General features: G+C 51.2%; 1 protein-coding gene across 3 annotated transcripts in view; it reads left to right on the top strand.

Annotated features, from left to right (window-relative positions):
• LOC122387202 (6-phosphofructo-2-kinase/fructose-2,6-bisphosphatase-like) overlaps positions 1-17142 on the top strand; it is a 61136-nt gene continuing 43994 nt past the window's right edge. For 2 of the 3 annotated variants that reach the window (XM_043377147.1, XM_043377144.1), the window contains exon 1: positions 6527-6601. In XM_043377147.1, the coding sequence (XP_043233082.1) occupies positions 6578-6601 (24 nt within the window). In that variant the 5' untranslated portion in view covers positions 6527-6577. Of the gene's footprint in view, positions 135-6526; positions 6602-17142 lie in introns of those variants that run through there. The other variant, XM_043377145.1, reaches the window with a different exon arrangement.

The following is a 17142-nucleotide window of genomic DNA, read 5'->3' as shown; positions in this document are numbered from 1 at the left end:
TCTACTAGCAAGTGAATGGTTTCCAGCATTATCTGGAAATTATCATTATTATAGCATTATATTATAGCTGGCCAGATTTGCAGGCCATCTTCCAAAGGCTTCTGTTGGCGGTGGTGGTGGATTCTACATCAAAGGTAAGTCGGATGACGTTCTAAGTGTACTTTAAATGTACCCGTTTCCATGGCTTTTTTCTCGTTTTGACGTGTCGCGAATCGCGTCCCCATTGGCCGGGTGGTTTCCCAACCCAGCTGCTGCTCATCAGGAATCTTTGCAGTCAAAGTGGGTGACGGACCTCGGCAGGAACGTTTCGGTTCGTCCGATCACCCCTGGTGTGATATCGGCGAGCTAGCTGCGTGCTCGATAGTTTCACTGCACAGATAGGGTGCTGGCTGTGAGATAGTGATTAGTGATGCCGCCATCTGCAGAGATGCCCCGGAAGGCGACTGATATTGGCTGAGATACCGTGGAGTGCGAACTGCTGACCCTCAGACCTCTGGGCTGGGGCCGAGCTGATCAGGTCCCAAGGTCCGACTTCTGACTTGAGTCTTATTCTTTAGATAGTCAACGTCGCCAATTTTCGCCAGTAGATTCTACGGGCTTTATCAAAAGCGTGAGACTGCCAAGTTATATCGTTTCGATGTATTGTATCGTGAGCCGTGAGGCCTGTTAGCATGTCAGGTTACGAAGGCAGCTTTATGGCTGCTAGAAGAGACATCTGGTGGCGAAACGAGTTACCTTCAGTTGACGGTTCTGCTCAACGTGGCAGCACCGTCTCGTGTGAGGACCGGTTTCAACACACTGCATAGTGCATATGATTTGCTTCCATTTAGTTCCCACTTCCCCATCAGGTTCGATTAGCCATAAACGGCAATGTTTCCTCACACTTACCTGAGCCCTTCCTTATTGTCCGTTCTTCCTTCCGGGGAATGAACGGTTACTGCAGGCCGCGGTGTCGGATCCAGAATCGGAGCAGGCACTGCCGGGTCTGACGTAACCACTAACCGGACCATCTGCGGACGTACCGGGCGGAAAGGCTCGGCCATCCCTCCGGACGTACCGGACGGAAAGGCTCGGCCATCCCTCCGGACAGGACCGGACGGAAAGGCTCGGCCGTTCCACCGGACGCCGACCGATAGACCAGAGTGGCGGGCGACGTCATTTGATGACGACACGGGTTATTTAAAAACTAGTTGCATGAGGAATATTTTGCGTTGAGTTTTGAAATGGGTGGACGGACCGTTAAGCTTTTGTTGAATGGGCTCCTTACTTAGAAGTAAGAACGCTATCTTGCTATAGAAATGTGCACGCTCTATCATCAAGTTTTTTTCCACCTATCTAATAATATTCTTACGGACTAGCGCATTGCGCAATCTTGATCGCTGACTTCAGGTAGTAGTCCTGTGGAGTTTCAGTGACAGACGCCGAAATAACTCGAATAACGCCGGACGTAACCGACAGCCGAGAAAACGAACTCCGCTGTTACAAAGTAACCTAAAGACTCATCCAACATTTGACATTCCTAGTCAAATATATCAACGTTTGAGCTGTAATTTTCCTTTTGCGTTAACACGATTTTGGAAAATGCGGGAGGGAACAGGAACGATCACTGTCGTTTTTATATGGTACTTTGCGTGTCGGCATGATTCATGACCATTTTCAACGTATAATCCGTCCTGCGCAATAGATTGGTGGACTCTACTTCAAGAGTGTACTGCAACTGCCCTTCGATGGTTATGCAGTGCACCAAGAACATTAGACGCTCGAACCCGATACGGCCTGTGACGTCACTTTCGGTCACGGTGTCTTCTGGTCCGTTTTTGTGCCGTGTTTACCCCCACTCGAGTGACCCTCCCGCCAGCTGTTCTGTGCGGCCTTGAGTGAAGGGTCAGCGAACTCGTGAGAGCACGAACCTCACGCGTGACGGGGGAACACGGCCAACGCAGCTGCTCCTGTTGCCAGGCCCGACTTCCAGCTCCGCCCGCCGGAAGTGTCTTGTTCCTGATGTGACGGTTACTCGTCGTTTCAGGCCTGGATGATGTGATAGGCCGCTCACCGTTCGCCTATTGTCAGCTCTGCCGCCGCTGTCACCGGGCGGCCTTGTGTCAGGCGTCGGTAACAGGTTAGGCGACAGATCCAGGTCAGCTGTAGTCTCCGGACTGATTGCAACGGGTGATACACCGGCTGGTGCAACAGGAAGTTCAGAGTCCAGACCGGACCCCTGCTGCCGGTAGGGGGCGGGGCGGCGGAGAATCCACCTGGTGAAGGCGAGGCTACTGCGTCCATCATTCAGTCTCCCGTAGACAACTTTGCTGGGTCTCTGAGATAAATGAAACGTCTGCAACATGGACAGGCTCAATCCTGTTGGTTCATGTTGCCCTCTTTCTATCGTTATCCAGTCACATCCAGTTGTGGTCGCATAGCTATTATGTTTCGCTCTCCTGGCGATGGCCTTTACATTTCTGAACCGATAGTTTCGCCCCACAGTGGTTGGCTAATGTGTCCCAGCATTCAGCTCAACACTCATCAGGCAGTGCAGCGTGCGTTTCCATCTCTAGTTGGACTCGTGATGTGTCGCTCTGATGTGAATAGGAGGCTCACTCGCGGCACATGTGGGGATCAGCTGGACCTGCCTAAAATTAGAACAGAGCGAGCTAGGCGTACTTTTCATTTTAGAGCAGTAAAATCGTGGAACGGTCTCCATCGTTAGCTTTCTGGCAAACAAGCTGTGATGTATTTTGTGATGATTTTTTTTGCGCTGCTCACTTTTATTTACTCTGTCTACTTTTTACCCGCGTATTGTGCATTCTTAACTTCACATTTTGCCATCTGAGTATCTTACTGGTACAGGCAATTCTCTTTACTTTTATACTGTGCGTCATTCTTATTGATGTGTGTTTTATACCCACTTGTAGTTTTATAGATTGTGAATGATTGTATGACGAGAGCACTGAAAAACCATTCACATGGAGGACTCAATACATGATTGATTGATTGATTGAATGGCACCTACCGTAGCAACTGCTGCCGCCGCGCCGGCTGACTGATGTTTCCCAGCAGCTCAGACTATGCGCTGCGCAGTGTGTATTTGCAATGTCCCGCCGTGGCAACCGCCGCTGGGCCGGCCCACCTGGACGGGCCCCGCTGATGGCTGGTCGGCGGCGGCCGTTGCATCACCCGCGGCCCGGTATCGCGGCAGCCGACTGACCGGCCGCCGTGCCGCGCCGCGCCGCTAGTCTCGCGGCTTCTTCGCTCAGCGCCGGACGGAAGATCTTCGCTCCGACTGAGGTTCTGTGTTGTCACCAGTGTCAGAGTGCTGAGTCTATCTGCGATGGTGCGGTGTCCAGTGGCTGTGGGCGGTCGGGCCCGCTCGCCGCCCCCGCCCCCGCCCCCGCCAACAGACGATGGGTCACTCACCGGGATGGTTCGGGCAGCCGGTCATCTCTGGGTTCAGGTAGGTTGAAGCTAGGTTGTAAATAGACTGGTTGAGCTGTCTTTCTAAATTTATAGCTAAACTCGAAGAAGCAGACAGTTGGCTACGCTTAATCAGGTTTTTGTGAATCGTTATACGCAATGTTGCTGTTTCTGCCAGGCTACTTTACTTTCTATTTGTGAGTTAAGAATGTGTTCATCGAGACAAAATCAATGAAATACCGACAATGCGACATGCAATGCAGGAAGCCGCAAGGTGCTGTCTCGACATGTATTTCGTGGTGAACCAGCGCTCGCCATTATGTACAAAGGAATTGAAGCTGGACATCGTGGGCACTATCTGTGGTTGCGTCCATTACCTCTTCGACTTCGGGATAGCTTAGGTTGAGACATGCCTTCAGATGAATCAACACTTGTTCCGGGAACTACACACGCTCTTCTTGTTCTTGGTATGATAATTCGTGACAGAAATGTATTTGCCCTTCAACGGTTGTGTTCGCTTGTTCGTTTCACGCATTGTTCACTATAGGTACAACTGATTAATACGATCTACGATTGTAACGTGCAGTATCTTGAGCAACAAAATATATAGCTCCACTGTTCGCGAATCACTGAAGTTTGAGGTGGTCAAGCCCTTTGTGACCGACCATAGATCGATTTTTCTTCAGGTAAATTGGGGTTGGCGAAGTAATAGCCCCCTGTAATACGCTAACTCGCTGCCGTGCCGATAATGCGATCCATCCGTGATCCATCATAATGCGCTCAGCTATTTGAACGAATTGTCAACACGACATTAGACATTTGACGGCATTTCAACGGCACCAGTATTCCTGTCTTGCAGAAAAGGGTTGCAAGACTGACAGGGTTACGACAAGACTGTTCTTAGAAGCAGAGAGATCCTTTCACATTCCTCTTTCGCACTTTAAAAGAATGGATTGGTTCGGACCAAGTTATGAAGATGACTTTATTGCTGCCTGTTTTCTTTTTTAACTTCGGTACAACGTGCATCGGCGGTCTAACGTTGAGGTTGTGATGCTCAACTAACCGGGAGCGAGGTGCATGTATTCGTTCCTGCTTGCATCGAGGATGGCAGAGCGGCTTATCATCCGGATCGCCGTGCAAGAATTATGTAACGAACTGGTTAGGCTATTCCCGGTGCCGGTAAATTCAAGGCCACGCGAATGTGGTATTAACTCATGAATCCCTCTTTCAATTGGTCAGGTTGGACTCGGCTGATCAAGCCTGCTAAATGCAACATGGGAAGTTTCCGTCCTCGGCTATTTGAATTGCTGAAGAGGTGCACTGAGGGCGACTGACGAGTGACCATGGCCATGGACACTGGGCCATGGCACACTGCGTTATTCCGAACCAACACTTCCCGGGGCATGGAGTGCAGGAAGTCCGTGTCACGGCCACCCTCCGGTGGTTGGCTATTGGTCGCTGTGGCGGCCACGAGAATGAGAGAAGACTCATTGATCAAACGCCGTCCCTGATCGGGCAGGCCGCGTTGCATCAGGTGGTGAGCCACCCCCACCGTCCTCGACCCGGCGTGGCGACCGTCCGGTGCGCCGGCGCAACTTTCCCGTGACCACAGCTCACCCGGTACCGTTTGTCGCCGGGAATGAGTGTTTTAGCCGTTATTGCGTCAGTCGTCCCTACGCCGTGTCACCGCTGAGCCTAGCACCGTGACTCAGGTGTGAGGAACTCGGTCGGGGGTGAACGATGGGCTCAGCAGGTGCACTGTGCACTGAGCAGTGTGCACTGGGTGGTGCCGGGGCCACACTCGGCGGTCGGTCCTGTCGTCCCTAGCGGTCGCCGGTCCTCTGCTGATTGCTGGTGTGACCCTCTCTGGGGTTACCCTGCCGTGCCGGGTGCACCACCCCTGCGACCTATATCGGTGCTATCGGCCGACCCCCAGCACGGTCTCAAGACCGTCCCTCAGTGAACGCCGCTGCAATCGAAGGGCACTGCCGCGCTCGGAAGGGATCACACGTGGATCCGCACGTGATCCGTCCTCTGTCTGGTGACCGTGTTTCGAGTGGCCCTTGAAGCTGGTCTTAACCACTCACAAGTGCTGTTGGGTTATCGGAATGTCCGACATTACTCCAATGAATATGCTCACTGACACGAGGTTATTTTTTCCTCCTTGCTGACCTTGCACATTTCATGAAACACATACTATCAAATCGCACAATGTTGCTTGCTCCGGGTATCAACTCATTCAGGAAAATGCTTCTGTTTCTCATTGGTCACTTTTTGAAGCCTGATGTTTGTGAGGTCGTCACCATGCAAATAAAAAGTGTTGGCCTTTTTATATTTATTTTCCACATGTCAAGGTGAACATTTATCTCATACTGTGTCATGTGATTGAGACTATCTCGTTCATCTCTTCCGTGAGACAATTGGTGACGGGAGACGTTTGGTCTCCCAGCGACTCGGTGCTACTGCCACCCTTCCTCCCTCCGATCTTCTTGTCTGTATTTACTCTTTGTGTAAACAGAAGAGCAGTGGCGGGATGGATATATCCCAGTACCAAGTAACGCCACGGTATACCTCCGACGATCCGTGGCCGGTCCATATCAGCAGTGCAGGACTTGAACGGCCCTGATCTTGGCGAGAGTTCAGGGCCAGACGCAGGCTTGACAGACGGACCTGTGATGGGACGTACTTGACCGGGTGCCTCTGCTTCCCTGCACCCGGACTGATACGGGCTCCACGGAGGGTCAGCCAATGGTCTGTCCGGAAGGAAGAGCGGCCGTAGTGGCCGGTGCGGCCGTGGTGGTCAGTTTTACCAACCGAAAAATCGCTGTCTGCCGTTTTTTTCTGCAAGTCTCCCTCAATTGAAGCTAGCCATCCGAAAAAAATAGCCGATGACGTGAAAGCGTATCAGTAAGGCTCGCTGAAATTACTTTCTACATCAGCGGCTATTTTTTTGGAATGGCTGGCGAAATTACGGGGTGCTTTGGCAACAAATAACCGCATCCGCCGATTTACTGTTGGTAAAACTAGCCTGTGTTGTTGGCTCGGCCAGTCCGCGCCGGCATTGTATTACTGTCCTGACTTGAGGCTGACCTGACCTGATCTGACCCAGGTGTCGGCTCAGTCCGCTGCCGACGGTAGCTGCACAGCGCGTACCTTCCGCCGAGTGATGGGTAACGCAGAGTACCCTGAGGTGAGCCGCCACGACCCAACTGCGGCTGCTGTGTGCTAGAGACCTGTACTGGAGGCCGTGTGCTAGCTACCGTGCGTTACAACTGTATGCTAGAAGCCGTGCGCTAGAAGCCGTATGCTAGAAGCCGTATGCAGAGCTGCTCTGCACTGCAGGAGCCGCCATGGAGCTGGATCGGCTGTGTGATTATCGCCGTTCTGAGCCGCCTTTTTCAATGGCTCACAGGTGCCTGATACAAGCACTGGTGCACGGCTTTTGAATCGTCGCATAGGAGACATGCGCTGGCTATGCTGCTTTAGTGACAGAGGAGTATTTCGAAATTATGTGACAATACTGCACATTCTAAACACTCCCTATTTCATTTTTCACTTATGGTAGCCCATTTTGTGAATGATTCTCAGGACGGAGTGTTCTGTAATTAACCTCATTTAATGTAAAGTATCCATGACAGTTGGATAAACTTCATTTTAACTCACGGCTTAGTGCGTCTGGTTATGACAAAGTTCATGGCCAGGGGTCGATGTTCCCTGAATAGCAAGTGTGTGCGTGTCTAGCAAATTCATTTCGGGTGCATCAATTTGAGCCAGTGCTAGTCACCCCTGCCGGCCTATGACACTGGTTTGGCTGGCCTTCGCAGGGGCGGCGCTGACCCTTTGAAAGTAGGTAGGCACTTGGTAGGTAAGGCAGAAAAGCTTAATACGGAATAGGTAAAAGGGGGAAAAGACAGCCTTATTGCTCAGTCAGCTCAAGCAGCGTCATCTATGAAAACCTAACTAAAGCTTACACGTCTGCCGCCAGAGGGAAGCTAGTCTCCAAGTAGGAGTCTAGTTCGTCCAATATAATTTTAAGAAACAATAGAATAACACAACAAGCATAACAACGCTAGGTACCCTAAACTAATGATGAAAATTGATAGCGTAAAATGTGTTTTATTTTATGATAAATGGACTAAATAAAAAGTTCAGTTTGAAAGTTAGAAGGTAGCACCTAGTCGATGTGCCGACCATCTAGACCTTTTCTACCAAAAGGCTCAATAGCCTTAACATGGCAATAGTCGATAATCTAGTATGACGAGGTAGGCACAATTAGGCAAAGGTTTTAATCAAGTTGATGTTATAATACGATATTTGTGTGACGTTTTTTGAAAAGTATAGGCAATTATCTTTCGTTTCAACACATTTTGAAGACGAAAAGAAAATATATATTTAACAAAAGCAACAGAGCAATCAAAAGCCACAGTCTAGTGAGGGTGTAGACGCAGGGGAGACGGCAAATGACGTAGGCACTGCCTACCTTGCCTATATGGGAGAACCGCCCCTGGGCCTTCGTACTTACAATGGCCCAATTAGCGCCACACCCCCTTGCCGCGGGCGAGTCCGGTTCCCCGGGGCGTTCAATGCTGCCGTGATGGCATCTCCCTGTCGGCGGCCCGCCCGTGACCTTCAGAGGTCAGTGTCCGGGGCTGGGTCCATCTGGGAAGGAGGGCCCAGACTCCAGACCGGGTCCAGACGGGGAGGGACAGACACGTCTGGCGCGGTCAGAGGTGCACTGGCGGATCCAGGGGGGGGGGCACGGGGGCCATGGCCCCCCCCAAAGGCCTAAAGTGGCCTGTTTGCCCCCCCCCCAAAACGCCAGAAAAATTGCTAAGAAAATATACCTTGATGGAGGTTTTTAGCCACTTGGTGAAGTAAAGCTTTCCACAGCATAATATGGAAGCAATATAGTAGCAGTGAGGGTCAGTCAAAAGTTGCGCGAGCGGAGTCGACCTTAAAAAAAAGACTGTTGATGGCACGTGTTTATGGCGCCGCAGCTGGTAGTTGGCGGTGTTTCGCGTGGTGTGGCATCACTGGCGGATCTGGGGGGAGGGGGGGGGGCACGGGAGCCTGAGGTGCCCCTGACAGGCCCGTGGTGCCCTTGCTAGGCCTGTGGTGCCCCTGGACCCTGGCAGGCCTGTGGTACAGTCCACAGCAGAAGTAATGTGGGGTTTCAGTCATGGGTATGTTCTGCTTCTGAAGCTTAGGAACGATTAGCCAGACTACAATGAAACTTTGAATGTAGCTTATATGTATCGTCACCCTTGCAGCTGCAACTTTAGCTATTGACATCTTCTTTTCAATCACTTCGCATTAAACAATCGCCAGTCAAAGCCAACCGTTGAGTTTGGTAAAACCCTACATTACTTTAGCGGTGGGCTGTACCTCTGGCGGGCCTAGGGTGCCCCTGCTAGGCTGCTGATGCCCCTGGGACCTGACAGGACTGTGGTGCCCCTGACAAGCCTAAAGTGCCCCCAACAGGCCCGTGATGCCCCCGACAGGCCCAAGGTGCCCCTGCGTGATGCCGTGATGCCTGCGAGGCCGGTGGTGCCCCCTGCGAGGCCGGTGGGGCCCCTGACAGGCCCATGGTGCCCCTGCTAGACCGGTGGTGCCCCTGGCAGGCCTGTGGTGCCCCTGCTAGGCCGCTGGTGCCCCTGGGCCCTGACAGGACTGTGGTGCCCCTGACAGGCCCAAGGTGCCCCTGCAAGGCCGGTGGTGCCCCTGTAAGGCCTGTGGTACCCCTGCTAGGCCTCTGGTGTCCCTGACAGGCCCATGGTGCCCCTGCGAGGCCGGCGGCGCCCCTGGCAGGTCTCTGGTGTCCCTGACAGACCTGGGGTGCCCCTGACAAGCCTGTGGGGCCCCTCACAGGCCCGTGGTGCCCTTGCTAGGCCTGTGGTGCCCCTGGCGGGCTGGTGGTGCCCCTACTAGGCCGGTGGTGCCCCTGACAGGCCTGTGGTGCCCCCGGGCACCAAGGGGGTCATGACCCATGTGGCCCCCCTTGGATCTGCCACTGATGCATAATATATTGATTTGTAAAGGCGTTATGGCTTATGCAATATGCAATTGCAGGCACTTGGTATCCCTCACTTATCCCTCATTGGGGCTCTGGCGGGCTCCTGAGGGCCCACGTCTATCTCCGGGAGCCCATATAGACAGGCTCCTTTGGGTCCTTTCAGTACACTATAGCATAAGAGGTCTCCATGCGAGTCCTATACATACATCTGAGGGCGTACCCTGATGTCTGAGGTACCCAACTGCAGCTCCAATGGTCTCTTCTTACACTGGCGGATCCAGGGAGGGGGCATTTAGGGCCATGCCCCCTTCCCAGAGGCCTAAAGTGGCCCGTTTTCCCCCTCCCCCAAACGATAATGAAACATAGTTCAATCAGGGCGTGGCCCAGGAGCCGAGTTAGACAGGGCTGTTTTACCACCTCCCGGCCCGCTAAGGGACCCAAGCACTGACTCGAAGCGGGTTAAAGAGACCCTCCCACCTTTAAAAAAGTTAATGAATTGGCATGAAAGTGATGTCGCTAGGTTCAGAAAGGGCGAAAACGAATATCTACCAAATTTTATCGAAAAATATTCACCGGTTTTCAAGAGATTAGACTTTTATTTTTGTTTACTTTTTGGGATATCCGCTGCTGTTCCTAGCGACTTTATTTGAAAGTGCGGCATTTGTTGCGCGCAAAGCAGCCTATACCACCGCATGCTACCAAACGTTTTAGTAAAATATTAAAAAATCATTAGATCTCCGCTGACGTCACACATTCAGAGGGGTATCCAAAAGCATTAGCCCCTCTGAATCAAAATGCTGCAATTTTGAAATTCAATATTTCCGATTTAAGGCATTTCTCGATGTTGTGAGTGCGTGCCGAAACCGGTAATTGTGAGCCAGGGACCCCATTTTGGCTATCTCAGCTCAAATCTAATGTTAAGGTGGGAGGGTCCCTTTAACTGGTCGATAAAAACAATGGTAAGTGTTTACAAAGTAATATAAAGGCATGGGTGGGGTGGGCTACCATTTATATATTTTTCTTTTTAGTTAAAAAAATTCATAGTGTCAGGGCTGTGACGAAAAATAAGTGGCCTAAATCTGATGAGAAAACAGGATTTGGGGGTACCCTAGGTTTGGCTCCTGCATGAGTTGGCCCCCCCCCCCAAAAAAAAACGCAAGCCTGGATCCGCCAGTGCAGAGGTGGGAGCAAAAAAACGGGGGCGTAACCGGACCTCTGGGGAGGCGTGGTGTGGGGATCCAACCAACGGTGGGACTGGATTCATTCGCCGAATCTGAAGCATAGTGACTGTTCTCATGGCTTTGCCAGGTCACATCTGGTTTTATGTTTTACGTGAGCTGAGTAGTGATTATACCGTGAAATTACATGACTCTGAGGGATAATCTTCCACTCTGACGCGTCTGATGTTACGTGAATCGCGCCGCCCTGTAACCGGAAGTGTTGGCCGCCCATTTTTTGTTTTGTTGTCATTAGTTACCGCCTCAGCCCGGCTGTCGGCGCTGCTTGGCGGTTTATTCATCTGTCTGACGCCCGGTGGGTATGTACCCTACTATCCAGTAATCATATAACCTGGTCATCACTCACACGCTGTGAACCCGGAAGGCGCCAAGGTCGGACGTCATCGTCGGCGCATCTGCTGCCCCAATGCGATGCTGTCTGAGCTGGTGTTCATACATGCCGCGGACGCTTGAGCGGCTTCTTTCTACCCCAGTCTGCCGATGCCGGACGATAGGGCCGGGCGGACGGTCCGAGAAGTCGTGAGTGAACCTGGTGGTCGGCACATGCGCCCTGTGGTGCTCCGTCAGCGTTCACGGGACCCTGGTCTTGATATCGGAGCCCTGCAACTTGCCAGTGGTCCCTGGGGCCCTATCAGTGGTCATTGGGTCTGTCTTGGTCTCTGTGGCTCTGTCGGCGCTACCTCTCCTCCAATAGGCGTCCTTCCCAGACTTCCGGGTTCGAGACCATCAATAGGGGTCTGGGTGTAGTTTGTATGGCCTGGACGGGGCGGAAGCTGGATCCAGACCTTTCAGACCGCCGCAAACTTACTGAATTAAGTGCCTGAGCTCCCATCGCCGCCGGTTCGGCGGAGTCGGTTGTACCGTTTGAACCGCGAACCCGTCGGGGAGGTGAGCGATGCTGGTGGTGATCGTTGAAAGCCCTTGGGATCTGCTGAGAACGTTCTCAATTTCCGAGATCTTTCACTGATTTTTCCTGTCTGGAGAATCGTTCGAGGCCTATTGCTCAGACAGATTCGGCTGTAAGGCATTGCCAGACGCGGTCGTGCGACACTCAATCCAATAGCCATGTCAGCGCGCATGTAGTTATAATTGTTGTCAATAGATGGCGTTAGTGGTGAACGCCTGCAGGTATCCGAAGGTTGGGACTTTTCAATTAAGACAAATCACTATTCTTTAGAATTGTGATTTTCTATTGAAAATCCCAACCTGAGCTACCTCTCTAGGGGGGTGTTTAGCGTTTCTGCCGCGATTTGGGTCATTTTGATCGCCGCCGAAACGGCTCGGTAGATTTTCTTGCCATTTTCAGCGTTTGGTCCCGTGTGGGGGAGCTACCGGCTGGTACCGGTCGCTTGAAATATAATTAACCCGTTTTGGGGTAATCGGCACGTGCATTTTCCCATAGGGTTAACATGGGGAAAAATTAAAAATGCGATTTGCGCAAAATCTGTTCAGTAATATTTGTCCACTTTTTTAGGGTCAGTTCTTGGGCTGGCACCTCACCTTCTGGGGGTAATTATTTAAAAATCATAGGGTACAGTTTCGGGTAATCGTGACGGACAGTTACCCCATGTTGAGCCTATGGCGATTTCGAAAAATTATTTTCAAATCGATTTTGCAAAAAATTTCCACGTTAGATTTTGAAAATGTTCCAATATGTTGTGCCCCGGGGTGTCGGCTACCACATGGTATGGGTCAGATATGGGGCGATTGAAAAGCACGTGCCACGTGCAAACGTGTTTGATGGGGTAACCTCCGGGAAAATCCGACATTGTCCAACTGGGGGTCCTATGGCGCGGAAACGACTTCATCTAGCGACACCAAATCAATGCAGCCGGTGAGCAGATGAGTCCAGCTTGTCGCACCAGTGGTCACGTGGCGCACGTGCTATTGCACGTGCCGTGGCACGGGGTCAATTTTTGTTCTTAAATACACCAACATTGTGAAATGCAAGGAATGGGGGAAATAGCCGTCAGGCCGTCAGTTTTTATGATAGAGTCGATCTGAAAACGGGTGTAGACACAGAATGAACGGCGCTAAAAAACTGCTATCTCGGATTTTTTGTAAAATGAAAAATTCAAAATTCTGGGGAAATTATATATTCAAAGGTGAAATTTCCCTAAATTTTCCCGTTTTTCGAGTTTAGCCGTCCACTGTTCAGAGACGGTGACACCGGCCGGGGTCATCTTTTACATGCTGATGGCCACGTCGATGGGTCATCACGTGGCGTGAGCGGTGAAGCTATCAGAGGTCCGGCACGTGCCACGTGGCCACGTGTTTGAGTCGCGTACCTCCCAGATTATCGTGTGTTTGCCGATTTGTGGCCTTATAGCACGAAAACAGCACAAGCCAGGAACACTGAAATGGTGCAATCAGTGAGGGGACAAGTCCTGCTTACACCACCGGCGGTCACATGGCACACGTGCAAATTTGGGCACCTCCTTTGCGGAGATATCTTACAGTGAAATATTCAAATGTGCATAACATTGTCAGTTTAAGTCCGATTAGGCTAGAATTTGGTGGGTGGATGAAATGTTAAGCGACAGGAACAAATGCGCCACGTTTGACTCAGTGCGCCACGTTTGTCTCAAAGCGCCATTTTTGCCGCAAATCGCAGAATGTGCGTATCTTTGTCGAACATTGGACGATTAGGATGCGCTGTAATTAAGGGATGGCTGCTTAAACGGCAGATATGAATGCACCACATTTGCCGCAGAGCGCCATATTTGTCTTAATGCGTCAGTCATTGACCTCTATAATACCTAATAGAGGTCAATAGAGGTCAATGGCGTCAGTGTTTGCGTTTAACGGACGGCGGTCGTTTTTTTGTGGCGGTGTTTGCGTTTTTCCGGTGTTAGGCGGTGGGCGGCCGTTTTTGCGTTTTTTTGCGGTGTTTGCGTTTGGCGGCGGGCGGCCGTTTTTTTGCGGCGTTTTGCGGTTGGCGGCGGGCGTTGCGGGCGTTTTTTTGCGGCGGTGTTTGCGTTTTTTGCGGTTTTTGTGTTTGGCGGCGGGCGGGCGGGCGATGCGGGTGTTTTTGCGGTGTTTGCGTTTGGCGGCGGGCGGCCGTTTTTGCGGCGGTGTGTGGCGGTTGGCCGTTTCTTTTGCGGCGTTTTGCGGTTTGCGGCGGGCGGCTTTCTGCAGCGTTTTGCGGTCGCCGGCGGCCGGCCGTTATTTGCGGTGTTGCGGTTTGCGGCGGGCGGTCGTTTTTTGCGGCGTTTCGCGGTTGGCGGCGGGCGATGCGGTTTTTTTTTGCGGCGGCGGGGTTTGCGTTTTTTTTGCGGTTTTCGCGTTTTGCGGCGGACGGGCGTTTTTTGGCGTTTGGGGTGCGTGCGATGCGGGCGGTTTTGATTTTTTTGCTGCGTTTTTTGAGTTTTTTTTTTTGCGGTTTTCGCGGGCGATTTTTTTGCGGCATTTGCGTTGGCGTTTTGGCGTCCGTTTTGCGCGTTTTGCGGTGTTTGCGTTTGGCGGCGGGCGGGCGGTTTTTCACAATTCAAGTCCCAACCTTCGGATCCGCAGTGCTGTTCGACAAGCGCTGCCCGGGCTATACTGTACCGGCGGTCGCGCCCGGTACGCTCCGAGTCTCCCTGCAACTGCTAGCCGGTAGCGGCTATCTGTAACTTTCCGGTGACCGTGACGCCTCCGATAAGCTCTGATGAGGGTATTGGGTAGGAAGCCTGCGGCAGACGACATATAGTGGATGTAGGGGTCAGCCGGGACGCTGGCGAGGAAGCCCGCGCTGTGCGCGTCGCTGCCACTCAGAGGACATCTCATCCGGCCCACAGACCTGCTTCAATATGGACTTCATCAATCTGCTGCGGATGCTTCAACGCCTGACCTGACCGGATCCGAAGCCTCAACCAGAAGCACGGAAGGTGTCCGGCTGATTTCTTCATCAGCCTCATCAGACAATTTTTCCGCGGGAAATGTCATGATCACTGTCTCACGCCCTCTCCGCTCTATCAATCGCTCTACTCGTGTTCTCATTCCCCTTCGGCTCTCACTCCTACGTGGCGTCTTTGCAATGGAAAATAAACTAACCGTGAGTCACGATACGGGTCAGCATGATGCTGCACACTGCACCGACCGTGAGATCGTTGACATCGTGACTGTCTGCTGGTGGGAAGGGGGTCATTGGGCCGCCGGATGGTGAAGGATTGGAAAGGAAAGGTCGAGAGGCGGAGAGGCGGTAGTTCGATGACACGGGATCTGATAATTTTTTAACGTTTGAACTTGGAGTAAGCTGGTGATTTATCATGGCTTAGTGACACATGGTTTCGTTATCAATGAATAAGCAGTGACGAACCAGCAGCAGCGAAGGACGGTCGTAGGTTGTTGAAAGCGTTGCAACCGAAAAAGTACCTGTTGACCTTTGGGTAGCTGTTTCGGGCTACCATACCATATCCTGTCGACCGGCTAGTGGTCAAGTCAGTGCGGTATGTATCGTGCACACTGCACATGGCTGGCGACTTTTCCCCGACTAAAACGGTACACAGGCCCGTCAGTGACGGCACGGACCGCCCCTGTACCGGACCCTGAAGGTCACGGTTGTGCCCCCCCTCCCTCCTCCCTCGGAGGGGGCTACACGGACAGGGTGTGCTGGCCGGGCGTCCACGATGTGCCGTGAGGTGCGCCTCTAACGATGTCACGTGGAGTGTGAGTCACTGAATCGGCGGAAGATGGCCGGTTACCGAGGAAGGGCTGGTGATAGCAGTGTCATAGCTCTGGTCAGGCCTGGTCTCAGGTAGCGGGAAGTTGCTGAGGTTAAGTATTCTGATTTCTGAACAAGTATCGATGGTCAGTGCCTTCTGGGTGGTAAGCTCTGGTGTAGCAACTAAAATGGGTATCCAGGAAGTTATGTCCGCATATGATCAATACTTTCTCTAAAGTTTTTAGGTGATATATTTGTTTTCTTTTTTGAAAAATACATAAAATATTTCGAGATAATTATATGTCAAGTACCTAGGGGAGAGTGGGGCACATTCGTGCAAAAAATGGATAAACCCATATATCTGTTCTTTGGTTAGTGCAATGGCAAAATTGTTGATTGTACATAGTATGGAAAGGAACTATTGCAGATAGTTTTCCTCTTTAAAAGTTATCCTATAAAATTATTGCTTCCATTAGAAAAATGACTTTTATTAACTCTGAACATTTGCACGAAACTGCCCCACCTATGGGGCACATTCGTTCAAGAGATGGGGCACTTCCGTTCACCCGGCAAAATTCGAGAAATTACCGGGCATTACCAGAAATTTACCAAAGGAAATTGGCAGGGGGTCATTTCACTTGATTCCTTTCGACAAGAATGCATTGCACAACAAATGTAGAAAGAATGGGCTGGCCAACAAGAATGTGCCAACTGCCGGCCTCCGTGACCTCGCCAACTTCGCGTGAATTGCTCGTCACGACGTCGCAAGCAGTCGAGACTGAGTCAGGCGAGCGTCATTAGAGAAACCTACTACAGATAAAGTCATAAATCGCAAAAACTAAAAAAAAATATGCACGAATGTGCCCCCAGGCAGTGCGTACACGAACCTGCCCCACAACGTTATTCGTAATATAGTTATTTCAATTTTTTTTTTGAAAAAATGACACTTTTTCAACAAACAAGTTTGCAGCAGTTCCGTGAATAGAGTGGGCTTCTTCACCCTCAATTTTGAAAAGCTGAACCACATTTCCGAGTCAGGATCACGAAAATGGATGATATGAGAAAAGTTTGGAAAGCTCACGAATATTACAAATTTGCGTTTTTATCAAGCATGACAGCAGGTACAGTGTTGTCTTCTACGGTGAACGAAGGGCGGCAATGATAGACATATTTCCATAATTTACCTTGAGCTCGTGCAGTCACTCGTGTTCCCATAAACTGCTGAAAACGAATGTGCCCCATGCACGAATGTGCCCCACTCTCCCCTATTTATTGCCCTGAGCATCTAACTTAGCATTGACAATCCTCTGGATTTATCATTCCTCCTCGCCTCCTGGCTTCAGTTGCAATAGTTCTCACTCGCTTCGTGAATTTATTTTTTGGAATAATTTTGGTTTAACAATCGTTAGACACCTGTAATTTGTTTGTAAATATTAATATCCGGCGACTGTAGGTATGATGAATGTGACATAACATTGGTCTAGACTCTGTCCTTGTTTACAAAGGGTTTATTGCTTGATCTGCTTACATTCCAGCGGTTCTACCTATCACTCTCCTTCGCAGCGCGTTGACATTTCGAGAATGTTTGTTTGGCCTCCAAGGTCACATCCTGCCAAAACCGTCTGGCGGAGTTTTTCTTTCCTTCGTGTATCCACTTAGATATTTTGTGGCAGCAGTTGACACATCTCCACTGATTACCCGTTTAACCAGAGCCTCCCTCCCACGACATCCTAGCCGTACTTCTTGCTCTTTCCCACCTGCCTGTCTCATCCCCCCCCCCCCCCCGGCTCCTGACCGACTCATCACGGAACTGCGCTGCTCACCACGTGCTCGCC

This window comes from Amphibalanus amphitrite, unplaced genomic scaffold (genome assembly GCF_019059575.1).
Source record: "Amphibalanus amphitrite isolate SeventyFive unplaced genomic scaffold, NRLGWU_Aamphi_draft 000276F_arrow, whole genome shotgun sequence".
In the NCBI taxonomy this organism is placed as follows: domain Eukaryota; kingdom Metazoa; phylum Arthropoda; class Thecostraca; order Balanomorpha; family Balanidae; genus Amphibalanus; species Amphibalanus amphitrite.
This window is presented reverse-complemented; position numbering and strand designations above follow the sequence as displayed.